Raw genomic sequence first — 18,261 nt, forward strand, 5'->3', positions numbered from 1 at the left:
AGCAGCAGAGCCCAGTGGCACTGAAACAAACGTGCTGTCTGAGCCAGTCTGGTCTGCCTTAGCAAGAAGACTTTCCAGTAGGTTCCATACTCCATAATTAGAGGTTTTCTCAGGTAAACCACGAAAACACCAAAGTGGAGTGAAACTGAAAGTCGTTCAGTCGTGTGCAACTCTTTGCAACCCTATGGGCTATACAGTCCATGAGATTCTCCAGGCCAGAATACTGAAGTGAGTAGCCGTTCCCTTCTCCAGGGGATCTTCCTAACCTAGGGATCGAACCCAGGTCTCCTGCATTGCAGGTTTATTCTTCACCAGCTGAACCACCAGGGAAGCCCGAAGTGGAGGGAATGGTCATCATTTCCATTGGGAAGGAAAGCCTGCCTGCCATTAAGAGTGCTTGACCCTTCTCAGCCAGTCTCAAGGCAGCTAGGTGTTCAGTTGGACAGTTTCCCGGGTATTTTAAAAGATGTTTCTTAGGTAGATTCTGAATCAGGACTTAGAGAATGGAGCTAAGTTGCAGACACAGTTTCAAAAACCCTCCTAGGAGAACTTTCCTGGTGATCCAGTGGCTAAGATTCCAAGCTTCCAAAGCAAAGGGTCTAGGTTCAATCCCTGGTTGGGAAACTAGGTCCCACATGTCACAAATAAGTGTTCACGTGCTGTAATTAAATGACCCCTAATGGTGCAACTAAGGCCTGGTGCAGCCAAGTGAAAAAAAAAAAAAAATTAAAGGAACCCTCCTAGGGAATTCCCTGGCGGTCCAGTGGTGAGGACTTGGCCCTTTCACAACAGGGTTTGAACCTTGGCCAGGAACTAGGATCCCAGGCTCAGAGGAGGGAGGGAACTTTGTGAGTTCGGGAGAAAGTGATGTCAGGGTAAGACAACGGTAATTCACAGGGCATTGCAGTTTCTCCCTCACTCACTGTCTTGGTGTACGGAGCCTGAGACGCATTTTCTGCCCTTTTCTCTGTCTAGATTGGTGCCCTTTCTCTTATCCATTCAAGCCTGTCCCATTCATCCACTCATTCATTCAATCATTTATTCATTTAAAAGCAGCTGTTGAGGACTTACATTATGTCAGGCACCGGGGTATAAGACAAACATCCTTCCAGTATTCACTGCAGAGTAATCCTAGAAAACAATTAACATCAATGAAATGTCTCACTTCCCTGTCTTCACTTTTCCCCCAACCAATTCTACCCCTCATCAGCTACCCAGATACAGTGCATTCTTCAGTTCAGTTCAGTCGCTCAGTCGTGTCCGACTCTTTGCGATCCCATGAATCGCAGCACGCCAGGCCTCCCTGTCCATCACCAACTCCCGGAGTTCACTCAAACTCACGTCCATCGAGTCGGTAATGCCATCCAGCCATCTCATCCTCGGTCGTCCCCTTCTCCTCCTGCCCCCAATCCCTCCCAGCATCTTACCCCTTAGTAAAACCTGTAGTGAAGCGCACTGACTCCTTTTCTTTTTTTAATTTTGGAATTTTAAAATCTTTTTTTTAGACCAAAACAAACAAAATGCAGTTCACCCATTTCTCCCACCCCTCAACCCCACCTCTAGCAACCACCAATTTGTTCTCTGTATCTATGAAGTTCACTGTTAACATCCTGGCTATGTGAGGCTTTATTCTTCGGGCAGAAAGTGGAACTCTCAATTCACCGGCTCTTTTAAAGAACTGTGTTGGGCAGCAAGGAGTGTCTCTTCCTTGGTAATCTTAATGGCTGCAGTAATTCAGGACTAGACTGTTTTTCCCTCCCACTGTCCTAAGACCCAGCCTACTCCAAGCATGCATCCTGAAGCCAGTTGTACGTTGTGCTGGTGTCTTGGAGAGGGACATCCACTTAGGAGAAGTTAGCATAGGCACTGTAAGACACAATTGTGCCAGCAAATATTTTGAGATACATAACTTGAGAGTGACTCTAGACTGGTCCAAGACACCAAGAAATTTTTTCATTCAACCACCAGTTGGTAAAAGGAATTGTGGAGATGTTCTCTTGCAAAATCTTCTTTAGCAGCATTTTCTTAATACTATGTAGGGAGACAGTCACAGCAGTTCACTTGTATGATCAGTTTTCTAAATGCTGTTTTGGGGCAGTGATCACACGAAAGCCCTTCTCCTTCCAGTCCCTTCCTCCCAAGTGCCCTTTATTGAAAGCAGTCCACATACCAGCTACCATCCTGAGTTACCGCATTTTTTTAAACACTCTTATAATATGAGGTATTATTACCCCCACTTAAAAATGAAAAAAACTGAGTTGCAGAGAAGGTACATCACCAAAGTCACACAGCCAGTAAACAGTGGAGTCAGGATTCAAACAGCTCAGAATGACTCCAAAAGTATGCCCTTCATCACAAAATGGACTGTCACTGAGACTGAAACCTCCTGATTCAGTTTCCTGTTTTCTGTGCCAAGGTTCATTGAAAACGTTTTCTAATCCAGTCTAGTGGTAATTCCCAAAATGCAGAAAAACAACATAATTAACTTAAAAATAGGTTTTAAATGTCTTTAATGCTTGCACTTGAGAAATCTCGTACTAATTAGAAGAGGTAGAAACAGAAGACTTTTGAGAGTGTTTTAAGATGAATTTGAGAGAATTTTCAAGAGCTTTGGAGCCCGACAGCTTAGGCTCCTTTGTTTTAGTTTTCAATTATTATTGCCAAAATTAAAACCGCTCCTAAGGAAAGTATATAACATGTATATGTATGTACGCATGCTCAGTTGCTTCAGTTCAACTCTTTGCGACCCTATAAACTGTAGCCCACCAGGCTCCTCTGTCCATGGGATTCTTCAGGCAAGAATACTAGAGTGGGTTGCCATGTCCTCCTCTAGGGGATCTTCCTGACCCAGGGATTGAACCTGAGTCTGCTGCACTGGCAGGTGGGTTCTTTACCCACTGAGCCACCTGAGAAATGCAAGTATATGTATAGTGCTGATTAAATACAAATCACCAGTACCTAGTCACCCTTCCCGGTTATACAGTATCTGCTCCCAGTTACGTGCACATTTCTGCAGTGTGGACACATGACCTTTTCCTTGATACTATCTGGACTGTTCCCTACTCATTACTCTTGATTAGAATCAGAATCATTTTAGCAATATGTGGAAGAACAAATAGAGAAGGAGAAAACAATTCCTGTGATAAAGCAAGAACTGGAAGAAGGGAAAAAAGGAGATGATTAAACAGGATGAATGGATGATTGGATAGATGGATATTTATGAGGAAGCTGTTTCCTAAGGAGGGGTGAATGAATGGAGCTAAAAAGGAAAAAAATGTAGAAAAGGAACAGGAAAAAAGAGTGCTGGAGTCGGGGTAGTCAGGCCTTCAAGTTTGAGAGCTGTTGGTTCTAAGAGCTGGTGGTTGAGCTGCTCCTGGAGTGAGTGGGGGGAGGGAAGGACGGGAAGGGTGGCCTGAGTGTGAGGGGAGAGCGCATGGAGACTATAGACATGGGAAGACAGCCCTTAGTTGTCTGCGAGTGTGAGGCTCACATTCAGTGCTAAATAGAAAGACCGATGCCCAGGCATTATTTTGTTACTGGTATTTTGGAGTGTTTCCTTGTTCATTTTGTTTAATACCATAAATTAAAAAGGGCCATAAATGCATTTATTTTGTTTATGACTACAGTTTACGTCACTCTTTTTTTTTTTTTTTCTTCCCAGGAGCCTTGCAAACAACAATCTCCAGACTCTCCCAAAAGATATTTTCAAAGGCCTGGATTCTTTAACAAATGTGTAAGAGGACCTAAGAAATCACTGATTAATTAATTAATTTGCAGTAGTTAACAAAGAAGTCTGGTGTTGATTATTAAAATTTTTAATTGGCTTTAAATTAAATGAGAAATTTAAAATTTTAATTTGTCTTAAATTTTGAATTTAGTTGGACTACTGTTTGAGTCTCCTAGGGTTTCTTCCACTATAGTTTGAAAACGTATCCCTAAGCTTTCCTTTGATAAAGTGTGTGTCTGTATGGGAGGGACTGATGACAAGGGAGTTGGGTGGAGATGGGGAAGAGGAGAGCTAGACAGAAATTTCAAGAAGACTTTTTTTTCCTCACGGGGTTCAGGAAACGGGGCTACAAAGGAAAAACACAAAGAAGTCTGGGTAACTGACAGAATAAAGATGAAAGGTTACACCCATGGGTTGGTCAGTCAACAGAGAAATGGAGCAGGAAGTGGGGGAAGGGAGGAAAGTTTGCCTTTTCTCTCATTAGACTGAACAACAACCCTAGGCTTAATCCCCAGGAATTTGGCTTAAGCCCCAGGAAGGGAATGAACTTAATTATTTTTGACCCTTTTTCAAACAAAAGAGCTTTCAAACTTTGACTTTTAAGCCTCAGAGTGAAAGATCTTTGTAAGGAATTTGTATATTTTGCAGTAAGCAAAGCAAGTAATGTATGCCTAACAGTCTCAAAAGCAATTTAGCTTCAATAAGTGCCTTCCAAAACATTAGAAAGGTATTTAAATGCCACAAGGTAGAACATAGGAACAAACAAAAGATGTGTGAAAACAAAAGAGTTCATATTTATCAGGTACTTTGCTATAGAATATATATTCAAAACAACTTTTCTCCAACAAAATTTGAGTCAAGTATTCTCTCCTAAACCCAGTATTTAACATCAAATCAGCTAGCTAGTGAAAAACTTTCTTTGTTCCTTGTAGTACTCCCCCAGCCCCTCCTCCATGCCTATTACTCCAATTCCTAAAAGATGGTTTATTTCCAAGAGAGTGTCAGAATCAGGACACTTCCAAAGAGTCTTGGACAGACCACAGTTATCCACTCTGGTTTACAATAGATCAGAAAAGTTGACACTCATTATTTCTGGGTCAGAGTAGTCTTGGGATATGAAGTCAGTCCTGCGAACGTCTTGCAAGTTAGATAACTCCATGGCAGACTTGGGGATATAGCTTATTTGGAGACCCACTGGCCCAACCTTATGTCAGTCTAAACCCCACACTAGCAAAAGAAAAATCACTTGAAATGGGCTTAGTTTCTCCAGGGAATCTTATCATGGGTTTGGCCTACCTTGATATGCTCAAATCAAGAATTATTTAAGAAGTGCAAGGATCCATGCCAATATGCCCTTTAGTAGATTTTTCTTGGTTTTCTTTATTCCTTAAAACACATTTTAAAGCGCTCCAACACTTAAAAATTATTCTTGTGCTGTGTGAAAAGTAGACAATACCTATCTTAGGAATTCTATGTGACAGAGACGAGTTTTAGGAAAGAGATGGGTTTCTGAACAGAAACAATGCACATAAACAGAGAACTGATGAGTTGGGATCATATGTGGAAATTTAAACTATTTGTGCTGTGCAGTTTATCACGGGCATGAGCTATTGTATGTCTGCATTAACTCGGCTGTATTGAAGTCATTTCCTATTAAAATTGAATTTGAAGACCATGGAATAGGATCAGGATTAATTACATCTGTGAGGAAGAAGAAAAGCAAATAGCTCACTTGATTTAATTAAATATAGTCCAACAGTCACTACATTCTGTGTTTTAGAGTCTGGGTTGCCCAATATGGTGGCCACACACTTAAAATGTCTTCCTAGTGTGACTAAGGAACTGAATTTTAAATTTTACTTAGTTTTTTTTTAAAATCAAATAAAAAAACTAAATTTAAGAACTGATTTTTCTGTTCAATTATTGGAAAACTTTTAAGTATGCTTGGAACAGTTTGGGTGTATGAATCTTTTTTTTTTCAACTGTGAATTTTATTAAATCTAAACACATTTCAGGAACTTCTGCTGAAATTTTATTATCCAAATTGAGATATACTGTAAGCATAAAATACACATTAGACTCCACAGAGACTTAATATAGAAAAAGCATGCAAAATATCTCATAAGTAATTTTTATATTACTATATGTCGAAATGATAAAATTCTGTATGTATTGGGTTACATAACATGTATTAAAAATAATTTCATCTGTTTCTTTTTATTTTTTAATGTGTCTATAGAAAATTTTTAAACTTCTTATGTGGTTCACATTGTATTCCTGTAGAGAGCGCAGCTCTAGACTGAACTACCTTTGAATCCAAGAGGGAGTAAGTTATGAGGTTCCATTGACTGGAGTGGCTTGCAAGGGTGCACTGTGGTCCTCTCTGAGCCCAAAGTGAATGATCAGACAGGCTCAAGGTAGATTATGAGGCATGATATAAAACCAGGTGAGAGCATCCTGCTCATGTAATTGCTATGGTAAGAGTCATGCCTGTGAAGGAAGGACCCTTGTATATCAAAAGCAGCTGAAGTTTGTCTTTCAGTGACCTGAGAGGTAATTCATTTAATTGTGACTGTAAACTGAAGTGGCTGGTGGAATGGCTAAGCCACACCAATGCAACTGTTGAAGACATCTATTGTGAAGGCCCTCCAGAATACAAGAAGCGCAAAATCAATAGTCTTTCCTCCAAGGATTTTGATTGCATCATTACAGGTAATGTATTCCAAATTATTCCATCTTGTACGATTAAACTAAGGGTTACATTTTTTTTTTACATATGTAGGAACTGATATTTTTTATACATTAAAAACCAACTGAGCAATTTAAAGATATTATGAACCATTAAAAACTTCATGTGTTTAAAAGCAAAGTAAAATTGCCATTTCACTGTTTCTCTAGAATAAATGTATTTTTTATGGACATTTGAGATCTAGCCAACGAATGAGGCATTAGCACAGCTACTAATCATCATTTTCAATTTTTGCAGAGTTTGCAAAGTCTCAAGACCTGCCTTATCAATCACTGTCCATAGACACTTTTTCTTATATGAATGATGAGTATGTCGTCATTGCTCAGCCTTTTACTGGAAAGTGCATTTTCCTTGAATGGGACCATGTAGAAAAGACCTTCCGGAATTATGACAACATCACAGGTATGAAAAGGCTGATTGTATTTTGAATGGAAAGTTAAACTGCTTGGGTCAAGGGCAAAAGGAAAAGATGAGTGGTATCAGGGAATGCTTTGGGCAGGTTTTGTGGTTTAGTTGCTAAATCATGTCCAACTCCTGTGACCCCATGGGCTGTAGCCCACCAGGCTCCTCTGTCCATAGGATTTTCCAAGCAAGAATATTGGAGTGGGTTGCCATTTCCTTCTGCAGGAGATCTCCCTGATCCAGGGATCAAACCTGGGTCTCCAGAACTTTAGGCAGTTCTTTACCAGTTTAGAGCTACCAGGTTTAGAATCATTTGAATCCTAAATCTACCATTTGAGATTGTTCCCTAAAGCTTAATTTCCTCAGTTGTAAAATGGTAATACTAATACTTAACTTGCAGGGCTCTTATGAAATAATGAGAGCACATGTTCAAGAAACTTAGCATGGGACCTATCTTAGTAAATATGCAATAAAAAGTGGGTAATTTTTCTTGAAAGAGAAAATACTGAACTAAGAATTATGAGTTCTATCTAGGTTCTGCCATAAACAAACTAGTTAAGCCACACTCTCACTGAGCCCATTTTTTAAACCACAAGACTGAGTTTATTTTAGATCGATGAATCTCAAACTTTATTGCAAAAACATTACTTCTGCAAAATGTTCATGTATGACTTGTGACATAAGGATTTTATGGTCCAGTAAATTTGGGACCCATATCTCCCTCTTGGAGATTCATAATAACACACATTAGAGGCTCTGAGAAATCCTGCAGTGAGGACACAAACCTCTTTCTAGTATTTTTTGCGTTTAATTTGATGATGGAAATCTTTTTTTTTCCCTTGAAAACTTTTACTTAGGTCACCTCTTAAGTTTCTTCCTCATTTCAACAACTTTCAAGTGTTTAAGTCATAAATTAGAACATGAGGCTCCCTCTGAAATCACCTTCACATGAGCATTAGCTTCTAACACCCTTAAACTTGCTTCTGAGAGCACTCCCACATCCCCATAGAAGGTCACCCACTCGACAAGGCTGGGGTAGTTACAACTAGATTTTGTTGGCAGTCATCAACCCTATTGCTCAAAGGATCAGGACAGGTTTGGGTCTTGCCTAAGACGGAGGTGCCCAGATAACTGAATTCCCTCCAAACTGAGACCCTCCTAGAATCCTCTTTCCTTCTCAAGGAGGAAGGCTATGCTTCTCTTTCTCCTGAAGCCCTCTCAGTTCTCCAGTGGATTGTAGCAGGGCTTTATACAGTCTAAACCAGCTTCTTCTTACATGTTGTACAGTCTCTCAATTGCTATGAATGAATCTTTAGATAAGCACTTGAAAGAAAAATGAGTCATATATTTGCAGACTTCCAGATGACATCATCTAGTCCAGGATGATGAATATATGTCATATATGCAGTCACTATCTCCTCCCTCACCCCAAATAGACATTGTTAATCTGTCATGATGTTCTTTCTTGCAGAGGACAGAATCCTTCTTAATACAGTTCTCCAGGCGGTCCCAATCAATCAATATTGGTACATGCTTGAAAACTAGTAGCCATCTTTAAGGAGAAGGTGATGGCACCCCATCCCATGGACAGAGGAGCCTGGTAGGCTGCACTCCATGGGGTCGCTAAGGGTCGGACACAACAGAACGACTTCACTTTTCACTTTCATGCGTTGGAGAAGGAAATGGCAACCCACTCCAGTGTTCTTGCCTGGAGAATCCCAGGGACAGGGGAGCCTGGTGGGCTGTTGTCTATGGGGTCGCACAGAGTCAGACACGACTGAAGCGACTTAGCAGCAACAGCAGCAGCAGCAGCCATCTCTAATCTAGTTCCAACTTTCGTTGTATAGAAGGGAAAACTGAATCCCAGAGAAGAGATTTTCTCAAGGTCACAGAATCAGCTGAGTCTTGAAGAGAGTCATAAATAGAATAATTTTGCCTATGCATGCAGCCAATTAATAGAAAGAGTTGATGCGGAACTTATTACCTCAAAGCCCTTAGAGCTGCAGTTAGAAAAAACCTGGGGCTAGATCTGCCTTGCTCTCTTTGGGTTTCCGAGAACCAATCTCCCTCTAGAAGATCAGACTCTATTGATAAATTAAACTTTTAACAAAGGATACTGAGCTAGGCTTCTGACAGACCCCCATGTAGTTTTCTGAGATTTCCCAAAATAACTTTCAGGAGCATCACCCACGACTGTACCCCTCTTTCACTTTTCTTAAGGATTCTTCTTCCTTTTCTTCTGCCACTAGTGACCTAAAGCTTCAGAAAAATCCCGAGTGACATCTCTCTTTTCTTAGGGGAAAGTTAGTCAATTCTAGAGCTAGAAGCCATTCATTACAGAGAACACAGCAATTGAAGATAGAGCCGTGGGCTGCCTAGGCCACTGCTCAAGACTTGGTGAGGTTGTCCTAGAATCTTGTGGAATCCAAGCCCAAGGTAGAAGCCCCAGTACAGCTAACTCCTCACCCTGGGTTAAGTTAAAAGCATAGGGACACTGGTAGCTTTGGGCTTGAATCCCAGCTCTGCCTTCTAGCAGCATTGAACCTCTCTGACTTTCAGCCTGCTCACCTGCAAAAGGAAGGGTAATAATAATATTTATCTCTTAAGATTGGTGGGAAATTTAATGAGATGATCTGGCAAAACATAAAGTAGGTGCTCAATAAGTGGCAGTTTCCACTAGAATTACTGTGACTAATTCATGATACGTCAGGGAAAGCAATGATTCTTTTCTATAAGAAGTGAGATGAGAGGGAGCTCCCTGACGGTCCAGTAGTTAGTACTCACTGCTTTCGCTGTTCAGTCCCTGGTTGAGGGAACTTAGATCCCTGTGTGGCTTGGCCAAAAAAAAAAGAAAAAAGACAAAGAAGAGGGACTTCACTGGCCATCTTCCCTGGCAGTTCAAAGGTGAAGACTCTGTACTTCCAATGAATGGAGCACAGGTTCAACCCCTGGTGGGGGAACTAAGCTCCCACATGCCACGTGGTGCAGCCAAAAAATTTTTTTTTAAATTAAAGACAATGAAGAAGAAGAAGAAGTGAGAGGGAAAACCCAAGCTGTAGCCATGTGTCCTGAATGTCTAGTACACATTGGATGTGACAAGACAACTGTTGTTGGTAACAAGGCTCCATGAGGCAAAAAGGCACAGTCTTGTTGCCACTGGATCCGATTAAAAAACTGACATTGCCTAATCAACCAAAGAAATCTCTTATTTCAGGCTGAAACAAGATTTTGGTGGCAGCTGCATGGTCTCAGCCTGTGTATTAACATGCTCCCAAAGAGGATGGCCATCCTCCTAATCTCTCATTTGTCTTTCCCAGGCACGTCCACTGTAGTGTGCAAGCCTATAGTCATTGAAACTCAGCTCTATGTCATTGTGGCCCAGCTGTTTGGCGGCTCTCACATCTATAAGCGAGACAGTTTTGCAAATAAATTCATAAAAATCCAGGATATTGAAATCCTCAAAATCCGAAAACCCAATGACATTGAAACATTCAAGATTGAAAACAACTGGTACTTCGTTGTTGCTGACAGTTCAAAAGCTGGTTTCACTACCATTTATAAATGGAACGGAAATGGATTCTACTCCCATCAATCTTTACATGCATGGTACAGGGATACTGATGTGGAATATCTAGAAATAGCCAGAACACCTCAGACTCTCAGAACGCCTCATTTAATACTGTCCAGTAGTTCCCAGCGTCCTGTCATTTATCAGTGGAACAAAGCAATACAATTATTCACTAACCAAACTGACATCCCTAACATGGAGGATGTATATGCCGTTAAGCACTTCTCAGTGAAAGGCGATGTGTACATTTGCTTGACAAGATTCATTGGTGATTCCAAAGTAATGAAATGGGGAGGCTCCTCATTTCAGGATATTCAGAGGATGCCATCACGAGGATCCATGGTGTTCCAGCCTCTTCAGATAAATAACTATCAATATGCAATTCTTGGAAGTGATTATTCCTTTACTCAAGTGTATAACTGGGATGCAGAGAAAGCCAAATTTGTGAAATTTCAGGAATTAAATGTTCAGGCGCCAAGATCATTCACGCATGTGTCCATTAATAAACGCAATTTTCTTTTTGCTTCCAGTTTTAAGGGAAACACACAGATTTACAAACATGTCATAGTTGACTTAAGCGCATGACACACCAAATTCTGTGGCTGCCATCAGTAACTTTCTACAGTACCTGATCCGGATGAACTCAAATGCATGATGACTCTTCTTTTCACACTTGCAAATGAATGCCTTTCAAACATTGAGACTGCTAGAACCAAGCACTACCCGTATCTCCATCCTTACCTGTCCAGTCCAGCGGTGTGGGAAGTTACCTTTTATAAGACAAAACTGAATTGTGTAACTGTCCTTTGCAGTGAAGATGTGTAAATAAGCGTTTAATGGTATCTGTTACTCCAAAAAGAAATATGAATATGTACTTTTCCATTTATTTATTCATGTGTTCAGAAACAACTGCCAAATAAAATGTTTACATTTTCTTTCATATCCCAAAGGTAATTACTTACAGGAGTTATTTTACTCTTGGTGATAGTATGTTGAGTAAAGAGTTTTATACAGTGGGGTTATATTTGGATTGAGAATTTATGTAGTAAGTAATGATTGAAGATGAACATTCATATTGATTGCCTATCATTTATTATCAGGTTGATCAGCTGAGCTTGAACATTCAAATGTGTTTCTCAAGGGCATGGCTTTGGGGAACACTTTGGGGTGAAATAGTGACAAACAAAAAAAGAGTAAAGAAATTTGCCTGTTACAAGATGGCTAATTAGACAGTTAGGCCCATCCTTTCCTATCTGATAGCTCCAGCTAAAAACATCATTTGGAGAATTTATAGATGCTAAATTCAAGATTTTGGATTTTTAAAGCCTTCTTCAGGGACTTCTAAATGTCTGATTCTCGAATCGCCTGACAGCTGACAGAGATTGCAACCTTACCGCACTTGCATCAGATGTATCTGCTACAAAGGCCTCAGTCTGACCGAGGATGCTCTGCTTCTCGACACCAGTTCTGACACGCTACTGACATATTGCTGAGTGCCCACGAGGCTCAGATCTGACTTTCTGAATTCCTGCTCCTGGATCACATGGTATGTTAGCACCTTAGCACAATGCCTTTGATAGGGTAGGTTCTCAAAAACTACTTCTGAAGATGCACATGTTATAAACTAAATAAACTTCACAAGGCCCTTTGATCTAATCAGTCATATTTACTGAGTACCTACTAATGGGGTATCTTTTCTGTGGTTTGGGGAGGAAAACTGAAGAATAGAGCATAGTCCTTGGCCTGTGGGGCCTTAGAAGACTCACAGGGTGATTAGGACACAAAAAACTACAGAATAAGCTGTGAGTGCCAAGTATCACCTAAACATTCTGATTTTAAGTATCATAGGAGTGCCCAAGATGAGTTCCTGGAAGAAGGGGTCCTTGTTTGAACATAAAGGGAAGAGATGACTTCAAAAGGGAATCGGGGCAGAGGAGATATTCTTGACATGATTTGGTTCTGTGTGCTGCCTTCATGGAGGGGATCAGAGCTTCCTCTGGCTTACTGTTCCTCAGACTCCTTTGCTGAATGACTAGAGGGGCAGGTGGGACAGACAGCAACTCTGGCAGCATGTATCTGGCAAACTTGAGGCATTAAAGGTACACACAATAGTTACATAGTCTCTGGGAAGCAACACCCTGGGGAGTTATGCATAGGAACCAGATTCCTTTACCACATGGGGAAGATATCAACTCTGACATCAGGGTTATGGGGGGACAAGAAGAAGACTCACCCACTCCCAATCCCGCACATAGGGAGATATGGCCTTCGAATGTCTGACTATCTTCGTTCCTTTGTCCGATAAGCAGCACATGTGTGTTAGAGGGGGTCTTCCCTGGTGGCGCTCATGCTAAAGAACATGCCTGTCAGTGCAGGAGACTTAAGACTCGCAGGTTCGGTCCCCGAGTCAGGAAGATTCCCTGGAGGAGGGCATGCCAACCCATTCCAGTATTCTTGCCTAGAGCATCCCATGGATAGAGGGGCCTGGCAGGCTACAGTCCATGTTGTTGCAAAGAGTTGGACACAACTGAAGCAACTTAGCCTGCACCTCTGTTAGAGAACACGTGCTTGGTACAGATTGGGTTTAAGTCCTGTCCTGTCGTGTACTGGCTTTGTCCACAGGCAAGTTACATGACCTCGCTGAGCCTGTTTCTTCATCTGTAAGGACAACGATGCTGACTCCAAGGACAACAGAAGGATTAAATGAAACAAGGCACACATGGTGAATTGAGTTTTACAAATATGGCCACAACGATATTTCCCATCCTACATGCTCTATGAGAACCTTGCCCTAATCCCATCAAGACATGATGCCTAATTTCTTGATCCTTCCATCTGGATGACCTGGTGACTGATAAAATGTAGTGGAAATGAGGCAATTTGACTTTTGAAGGGAAGTCATAGAAACAATGAAGCTTCTGCCTTGTGAAACTGGGAGGATCTCTTTTGGAGGCCTGAGCTGCTGCATACAAAGTCCTATTAGCCCAAGGCCACCACTCTGAGGAAGCCCAAGCTTTGGTCAACAGCCCCAGATGAGGTCTCAGCCAACCGCCATATCAGCCACCACTTTTGTGAGCGAAGATACCTCCAGGTGATTTCAGCTCTCAGCTGTCAAGTCACCACAGACTGGCAAATATTCCCTACTGAAGATCCAGAAATCATGGAGCAGAGACAAGCCATTCCTATGATGCTCTGTCCAAATTCCTGACCCACAATATCTATAAGCATAATAAAATCATTATTTCAAAAGGCCAAGTTTTGGAGTGACTTTTTAGCAGCAATAATCAGAATAGCACATGACGTGCTTAGTAGAGAACAGCACAAAGTGGTAAAGACTCCACCTGCAATGCAGGGGACACAGGAGACCAGGGTTCGTTCCCTGGGTTGGGAAGATCCCCTGGAAGAAATGGGAACCCACTCCAGTATTCTTGCCTGGGAAATTCCCTGGACAGAGGAACCTGGCGGGCTACAGTCCCCAGAGTTGCAAAGAGTTGGACACGACTGAAGCAACTGAGCATGCAAGTACCAGTTATTACTAGTGGGCCCCACACCCAGAATATTGTATGCTTTGGAGTCGTGTTCTACCTTATTGCCTTGATGTAATTCACTGCTGTTTCATTTCTAAAGGCTACCTCCTGTTTTCTGTATGTTAATGGTGTTCAGACTCTGTGCCAGGCACTCTGCTGACTTTAGAGATGCAGAGATTTTGGATCTAGATTCTGGCCATTTGCTTTAATAGAGGCATTGACTGTTTACGTCAGCAAAGAAACTGTCTAATTTACCTTGAAACTGAGACCCACAGATGTGAAGCAAGTTACAACCCAGGCCTCCTGACACTCAGCCTTCCTCCATTACATGGTACTACCTTTCAAAATCTAAGCCTCTAATTGGAACCTGGGGTTGCAGATGGGGAGAGAGGTGAGGAATGGGGAGGCTGACTGAGACGATAAATTCAAGAAAGACTGAGAAGGAGGACATGTGGTCAGGTCCACTCTTGCAGGAATCGACTTTTCTGAGAGTTGCCCTCTCTCCCTGTACCCTTATCTACCCTGTACCATGCAACTGGGTCATTTATACCCAGCCGTAAATGACTGAACACCTAAATGCCAATCTAAGTGCCCAATACAGAAGCTGGGCTGGCTCAGTCTCAGCCAATCCATCCTCCCTCCTGGATATTTGGAACTAGAGCAGCAGAGTCTGAGTCAGTTGGTCCCAGGCACCATACCTGTAAGGGGATGATCTTAAATCACATTCCCTTGAAGCAGGGGATTTACTGAAGGAGTGCTCTTAGGTAAGGGACAGGGGGAGCACAGGGCAGGGAAGATGTAAAGATGTACTTTCAGGAGAAGTCTGGCTTCAGCCTGAACCCAAGAGGATCTCTAAAGCATGAATGAATTGTACCATAGTGTGTTCTGCCTTGAGGCAAGGAGGGTGGACATTTATATCCCCCATCTGATGATCAGTGACCAAAGGATGTGGGGGCATAACCTATCAGGCATCTCCAGCTGAGAAGTTTCCAGCTGGCTAAGGGCACTTCCAGAGATAGGAACCAGTATGAGCAGCCATGCTACAGGATGAGTTCACCAGCCTAGCAAAGGGCATCTGGGTGGGTAACCAAAACCATATGCTACAACGATGGTGTCTGGGGCACCACTCCAGTTTGGAGCAGCCGCAGTGGTCTACAAACCAGAAGGGCAGAGGAGAAGAGAACGAAGCCGAAGCACAGAAACAAGCAGGGGTGAGAAACTACACAGTCTGAAGGAGAGAGGGATGGAGAGGAAAAAGAAGGGAAGAAGAGAGAGAAGGGGTAAGAAAAGGGAGAGGGAAACGTGGAGAGTAGAAAGGTAGGGAGGGGACTTTGCTAGTGGTCCAGTGGTTAGGAATCTGCCTTGCAATGCAGGCAACATAGGTTCAATCCCTGGTTGGGGAACTAAGATCCCACATGCCACTTTGAGCAACTAAGCCCATGGGCTGCAGTCACTGAGCCCAAGCACTCTGGAGCCCCCGCGTCACAACTAAAGAGTCCGTGTGCCCAATGAAAGGTCCTGCAGGATGCAGTAAAGATCCTGTATGCTGCATCTAAGACCCAACACAGTCAAATAAACAAATTAAAAGGAAGGGCAGAGAGAGAATGGGAAGAAGACTGGGAGGCTTGGAGTCCCAGCTTGGGTCACCTGAGAACCAGACTCTGAGAAGTTAAGTATTGGGTAGTACCTTTGAGAACAACACCTGGAAGGGAGAAGGAATTAGGATTTGGCAAAAAGAGCCACTGAATTGTGATGCAGTCCTAATACAAGCAACCCTGTAGGAAGCTCTAGAGCTGAGATGTCCTTTCTCAGTTTTCCCAAGTTGGACCAAGGGGATCAGACCTTTATAACTCTATCAGAGGTTTGCTGTCCCTGGAAGAAAGCATGGCCTTAGTGAGGCTGTTTTTTCAGCCAAGGCAATCCCCAAAGAGGGCAGACAGTAGAGACCCATCTTCTGGTGGTAGTTCCAGAAGCTGGAGAAATAAGTCATTTATTCCTGAATGAGGATCTAGGCAGCACGACACAGCATCCACCCCAGAGGGAGATAGATGAGGAAGAAGGTTGTGGGTGGTGGGGGGGCCGGTGAGGCACCCTTATTCCTAGTGATTGCCCATTTTCCACTCCATCCCTCATGAGATCCAATGGTGGTGTTCTCTGCTATTGAATTCCTTGAGATACTTCTGTAGCCTTCTATTAACAAGCTTTGTTTTATATTACTTTGTGTGGCTTTCTGTACTTGTCACAAAATTATTTTCAACTAAGTCAGAACACTTAGGCACATTGTACTATAATGTAGATATGATGGCAAGTACTAGATATTTCTGTCTCTTTTCTTTCTGCTACTCAAACTGTATACCTACACCTATGGACAGAGAAAGTTCAATTTCACTGAAAAAGTTTATTGACCACCTACTATGTGCAAAACACTATGGTCTACAACTCAAAGCAAAAATGAGCAAGAAATTGTCCCTACACTTAAAAGGATTTGCATACCACTGGGGCTTATTTCTAAAAGGCAGCATGCAGAGAAATTAAAGAGGCAAAAGTAAGTCCTATACGAGAAGTGAAATGTGACTCATATTTTCCCCTTTTTGCCTGTAGGTCTATCCTGATGGTGCCCACGTCAATTTTCTCTTTAGGGCAGTAGGTAACGCCATGTGTTTCAGACTCAAACAGACCAAGCTTGCATCTCAATGCGGCCACTTATTAGTTCTGTGACCCTGGGTGAGTTAATCTTGTATCTAAAATAAGAATAATGATCAAATAGAGTCGGTTTGTTGTGATACGTACCATTACTTTTTTCTAAGATAGAATCGGGTTCAGAGGGGTTTATTGTATTGAGGCTGTGTGATGCTGGCCAAGTTTCCTCAGCTAGCAGGAAATCATTCTCAACTACTAGTGGTCTAGTGAAGAAAAGCCTAATCCCATTTCCTGTCTTCAAACCTGTCCACACTTAATGAAAATTTAAGAATTATCTGAATAAATTCCCAAATACATATGACCATTTTGCAACCCCAGTTTCTGATCCCTGAGGAGACACTGTGGTCAGGATTCTTTTGGTTTTCAGTTGCTGAAATCCAGCTGAACTAGTTTAAACATCAAAATGCATCTAGTTTCAGAAAAACCTGGACTGGATGTGAATATGATGTTATCATTCATCTGTCTCTCTCTGACTTTTGGCTCTATTTTCCTTCACGTTGACTTCTTCCTAAGGCAGTCTCTCCATTCTTGGCAGAAAGACACCCCCAGCAGCTCTGATGTTGCCTCTTGCCAGTTTTGTTGTTGTTGTTCAGTCACTAAGTCACGTCTGACTCTTTTCGACCACATAGACTGCAGCACACCAGGCTCCCCTCTCCTTCACTATCTCCTGGAGTTTGCTCAGATTCATGTCCACTGAGTCAGTGATGCTATTTAACCATCTTATCCTCTGCCACCCTCTTCTCCTTCTGCCTTCAATCTTTCCCAGCATCAGGGTCTTTTCCAACGAATCGGCTCTTCGAATTAGGTGGTCAAAGTATTGGAGCTTCAGCTTCAGCATCAGTCCTTCCAATGAATACTCAGGATTGATTTCCTTTAGGATTGACTAGTTGGATCTCCTTTCAGTCCAAGGGACTCTCAAGAGTCTTCTCCAGCATCACAATTCGAAAGCATCAATTCTTTGGTGCTCAGCTTTCTTGATGGTCCAATTCTCACATTCGTACATGACTACTGGAAAAATCATAGCTTTGACTAACAGACTTTGTCAGCAAAGTGATGTCTCTGCTTTTTAATACGCTATCTAGGTTTGTCATAACTTTCCTTCATGGCTGCAGTCACCATCTGCAGTGACTTTGGAGCCCAAGAAAATAAAACCTGTCACCGCTTCCACTTTTCCCCCTTCTATTGCCAGTTGAGCCATGCCCATACCCTCTTTCTCAATAGTTCTAGCAAATGTTGGGGGCTGATGCTCATTGGCTAAGTGCCATCCCTGAAGCAGTTGCTTTGGCTAAGGATAGAGTGCTCTGATTGGCCAAGCTTGGGTCAGGTGCCCATTCCTGGAACCCATGGATGAGAACCATGGGGAATGACAGTAAGGTAAGAGCAATTCTCTAAAGTAAAACTAGAGTGCTGTTAAAAAGAAGGAAAGGGTGCTATGCAGGTAAAATAACAAAAATCATTAGCAAGAGGTGTGATCTCTATTGAGATCCTCTACTTAGAGAAAAACTTACCAGAGGAGAAGCCACACCCTCAGATGTATTTAGAATTCTTTCACTAAAAGGTTTCAGAGAGCCCTTCCAGCTCTTATTTG

At 42.2% G+C, this 18,261-nt stretch overlaps 1 protein-coding gene across 3 annotated transcripts in view; it reads left to right on the plus strand.

Annotated features, from left to right (window-relative positions):
* Window positions 1-13,765, plus strand: part of LGI1 (leucine rich glioma inactivated 1) — a 39,557-nt gene extending 25,792 nt beyond the window's left edge. The window contains exons 5-9 of one of the 3 annotated variants that reach the window (XR_005723514.1): window positions 3,662-3,733; window positions 6,270-6,439; window positions 6,714-6,878; window positions 10,196-11,992; window positions 13,069-13,765. Coding sequence is in view for 2 of the 3 variants with exons in the window: in XM_040254550.1 (XP_040110484.1) it covers window positions 3,662-3,733; window positions 6,270-6,439; window positions 6,714-6,878; window positions 10,196-11,031 (1,243 nt within the window). In the remaining variant the exon portion in view is untranslated. Of the gene's footprint in view, window positions 1-3,661; window positions 3,734-6,269; window positions 6,440-6,713; window positions 6,879-10,195; window positions 12,103-13,068 lie in introns of those variants that run through there. The other 2 variants (XM_040254550.1, XM_040254551.1) reach the window with 2 other exon arrangements.
* The last annotated feature ends 4,496 nt before the right edge of the window (window positions 13,766-18,261 follow it).

Source organism: Oryx dammah, unplaced genomic scaffold (genome assembly GCF_014754425.2).
Source record: "Oryx dammah isolate SB20612 unplaced genomic scaffold, SCBI_Odam_1.1 HiC_scaffold_14, whole genome shotgun sequence".
Lineage (NCBI taxonomy): Eukaryota > Metazoa > Chordata > Mammalia > Artiodactyla > Bovidae > Oryx > Oryx dammah.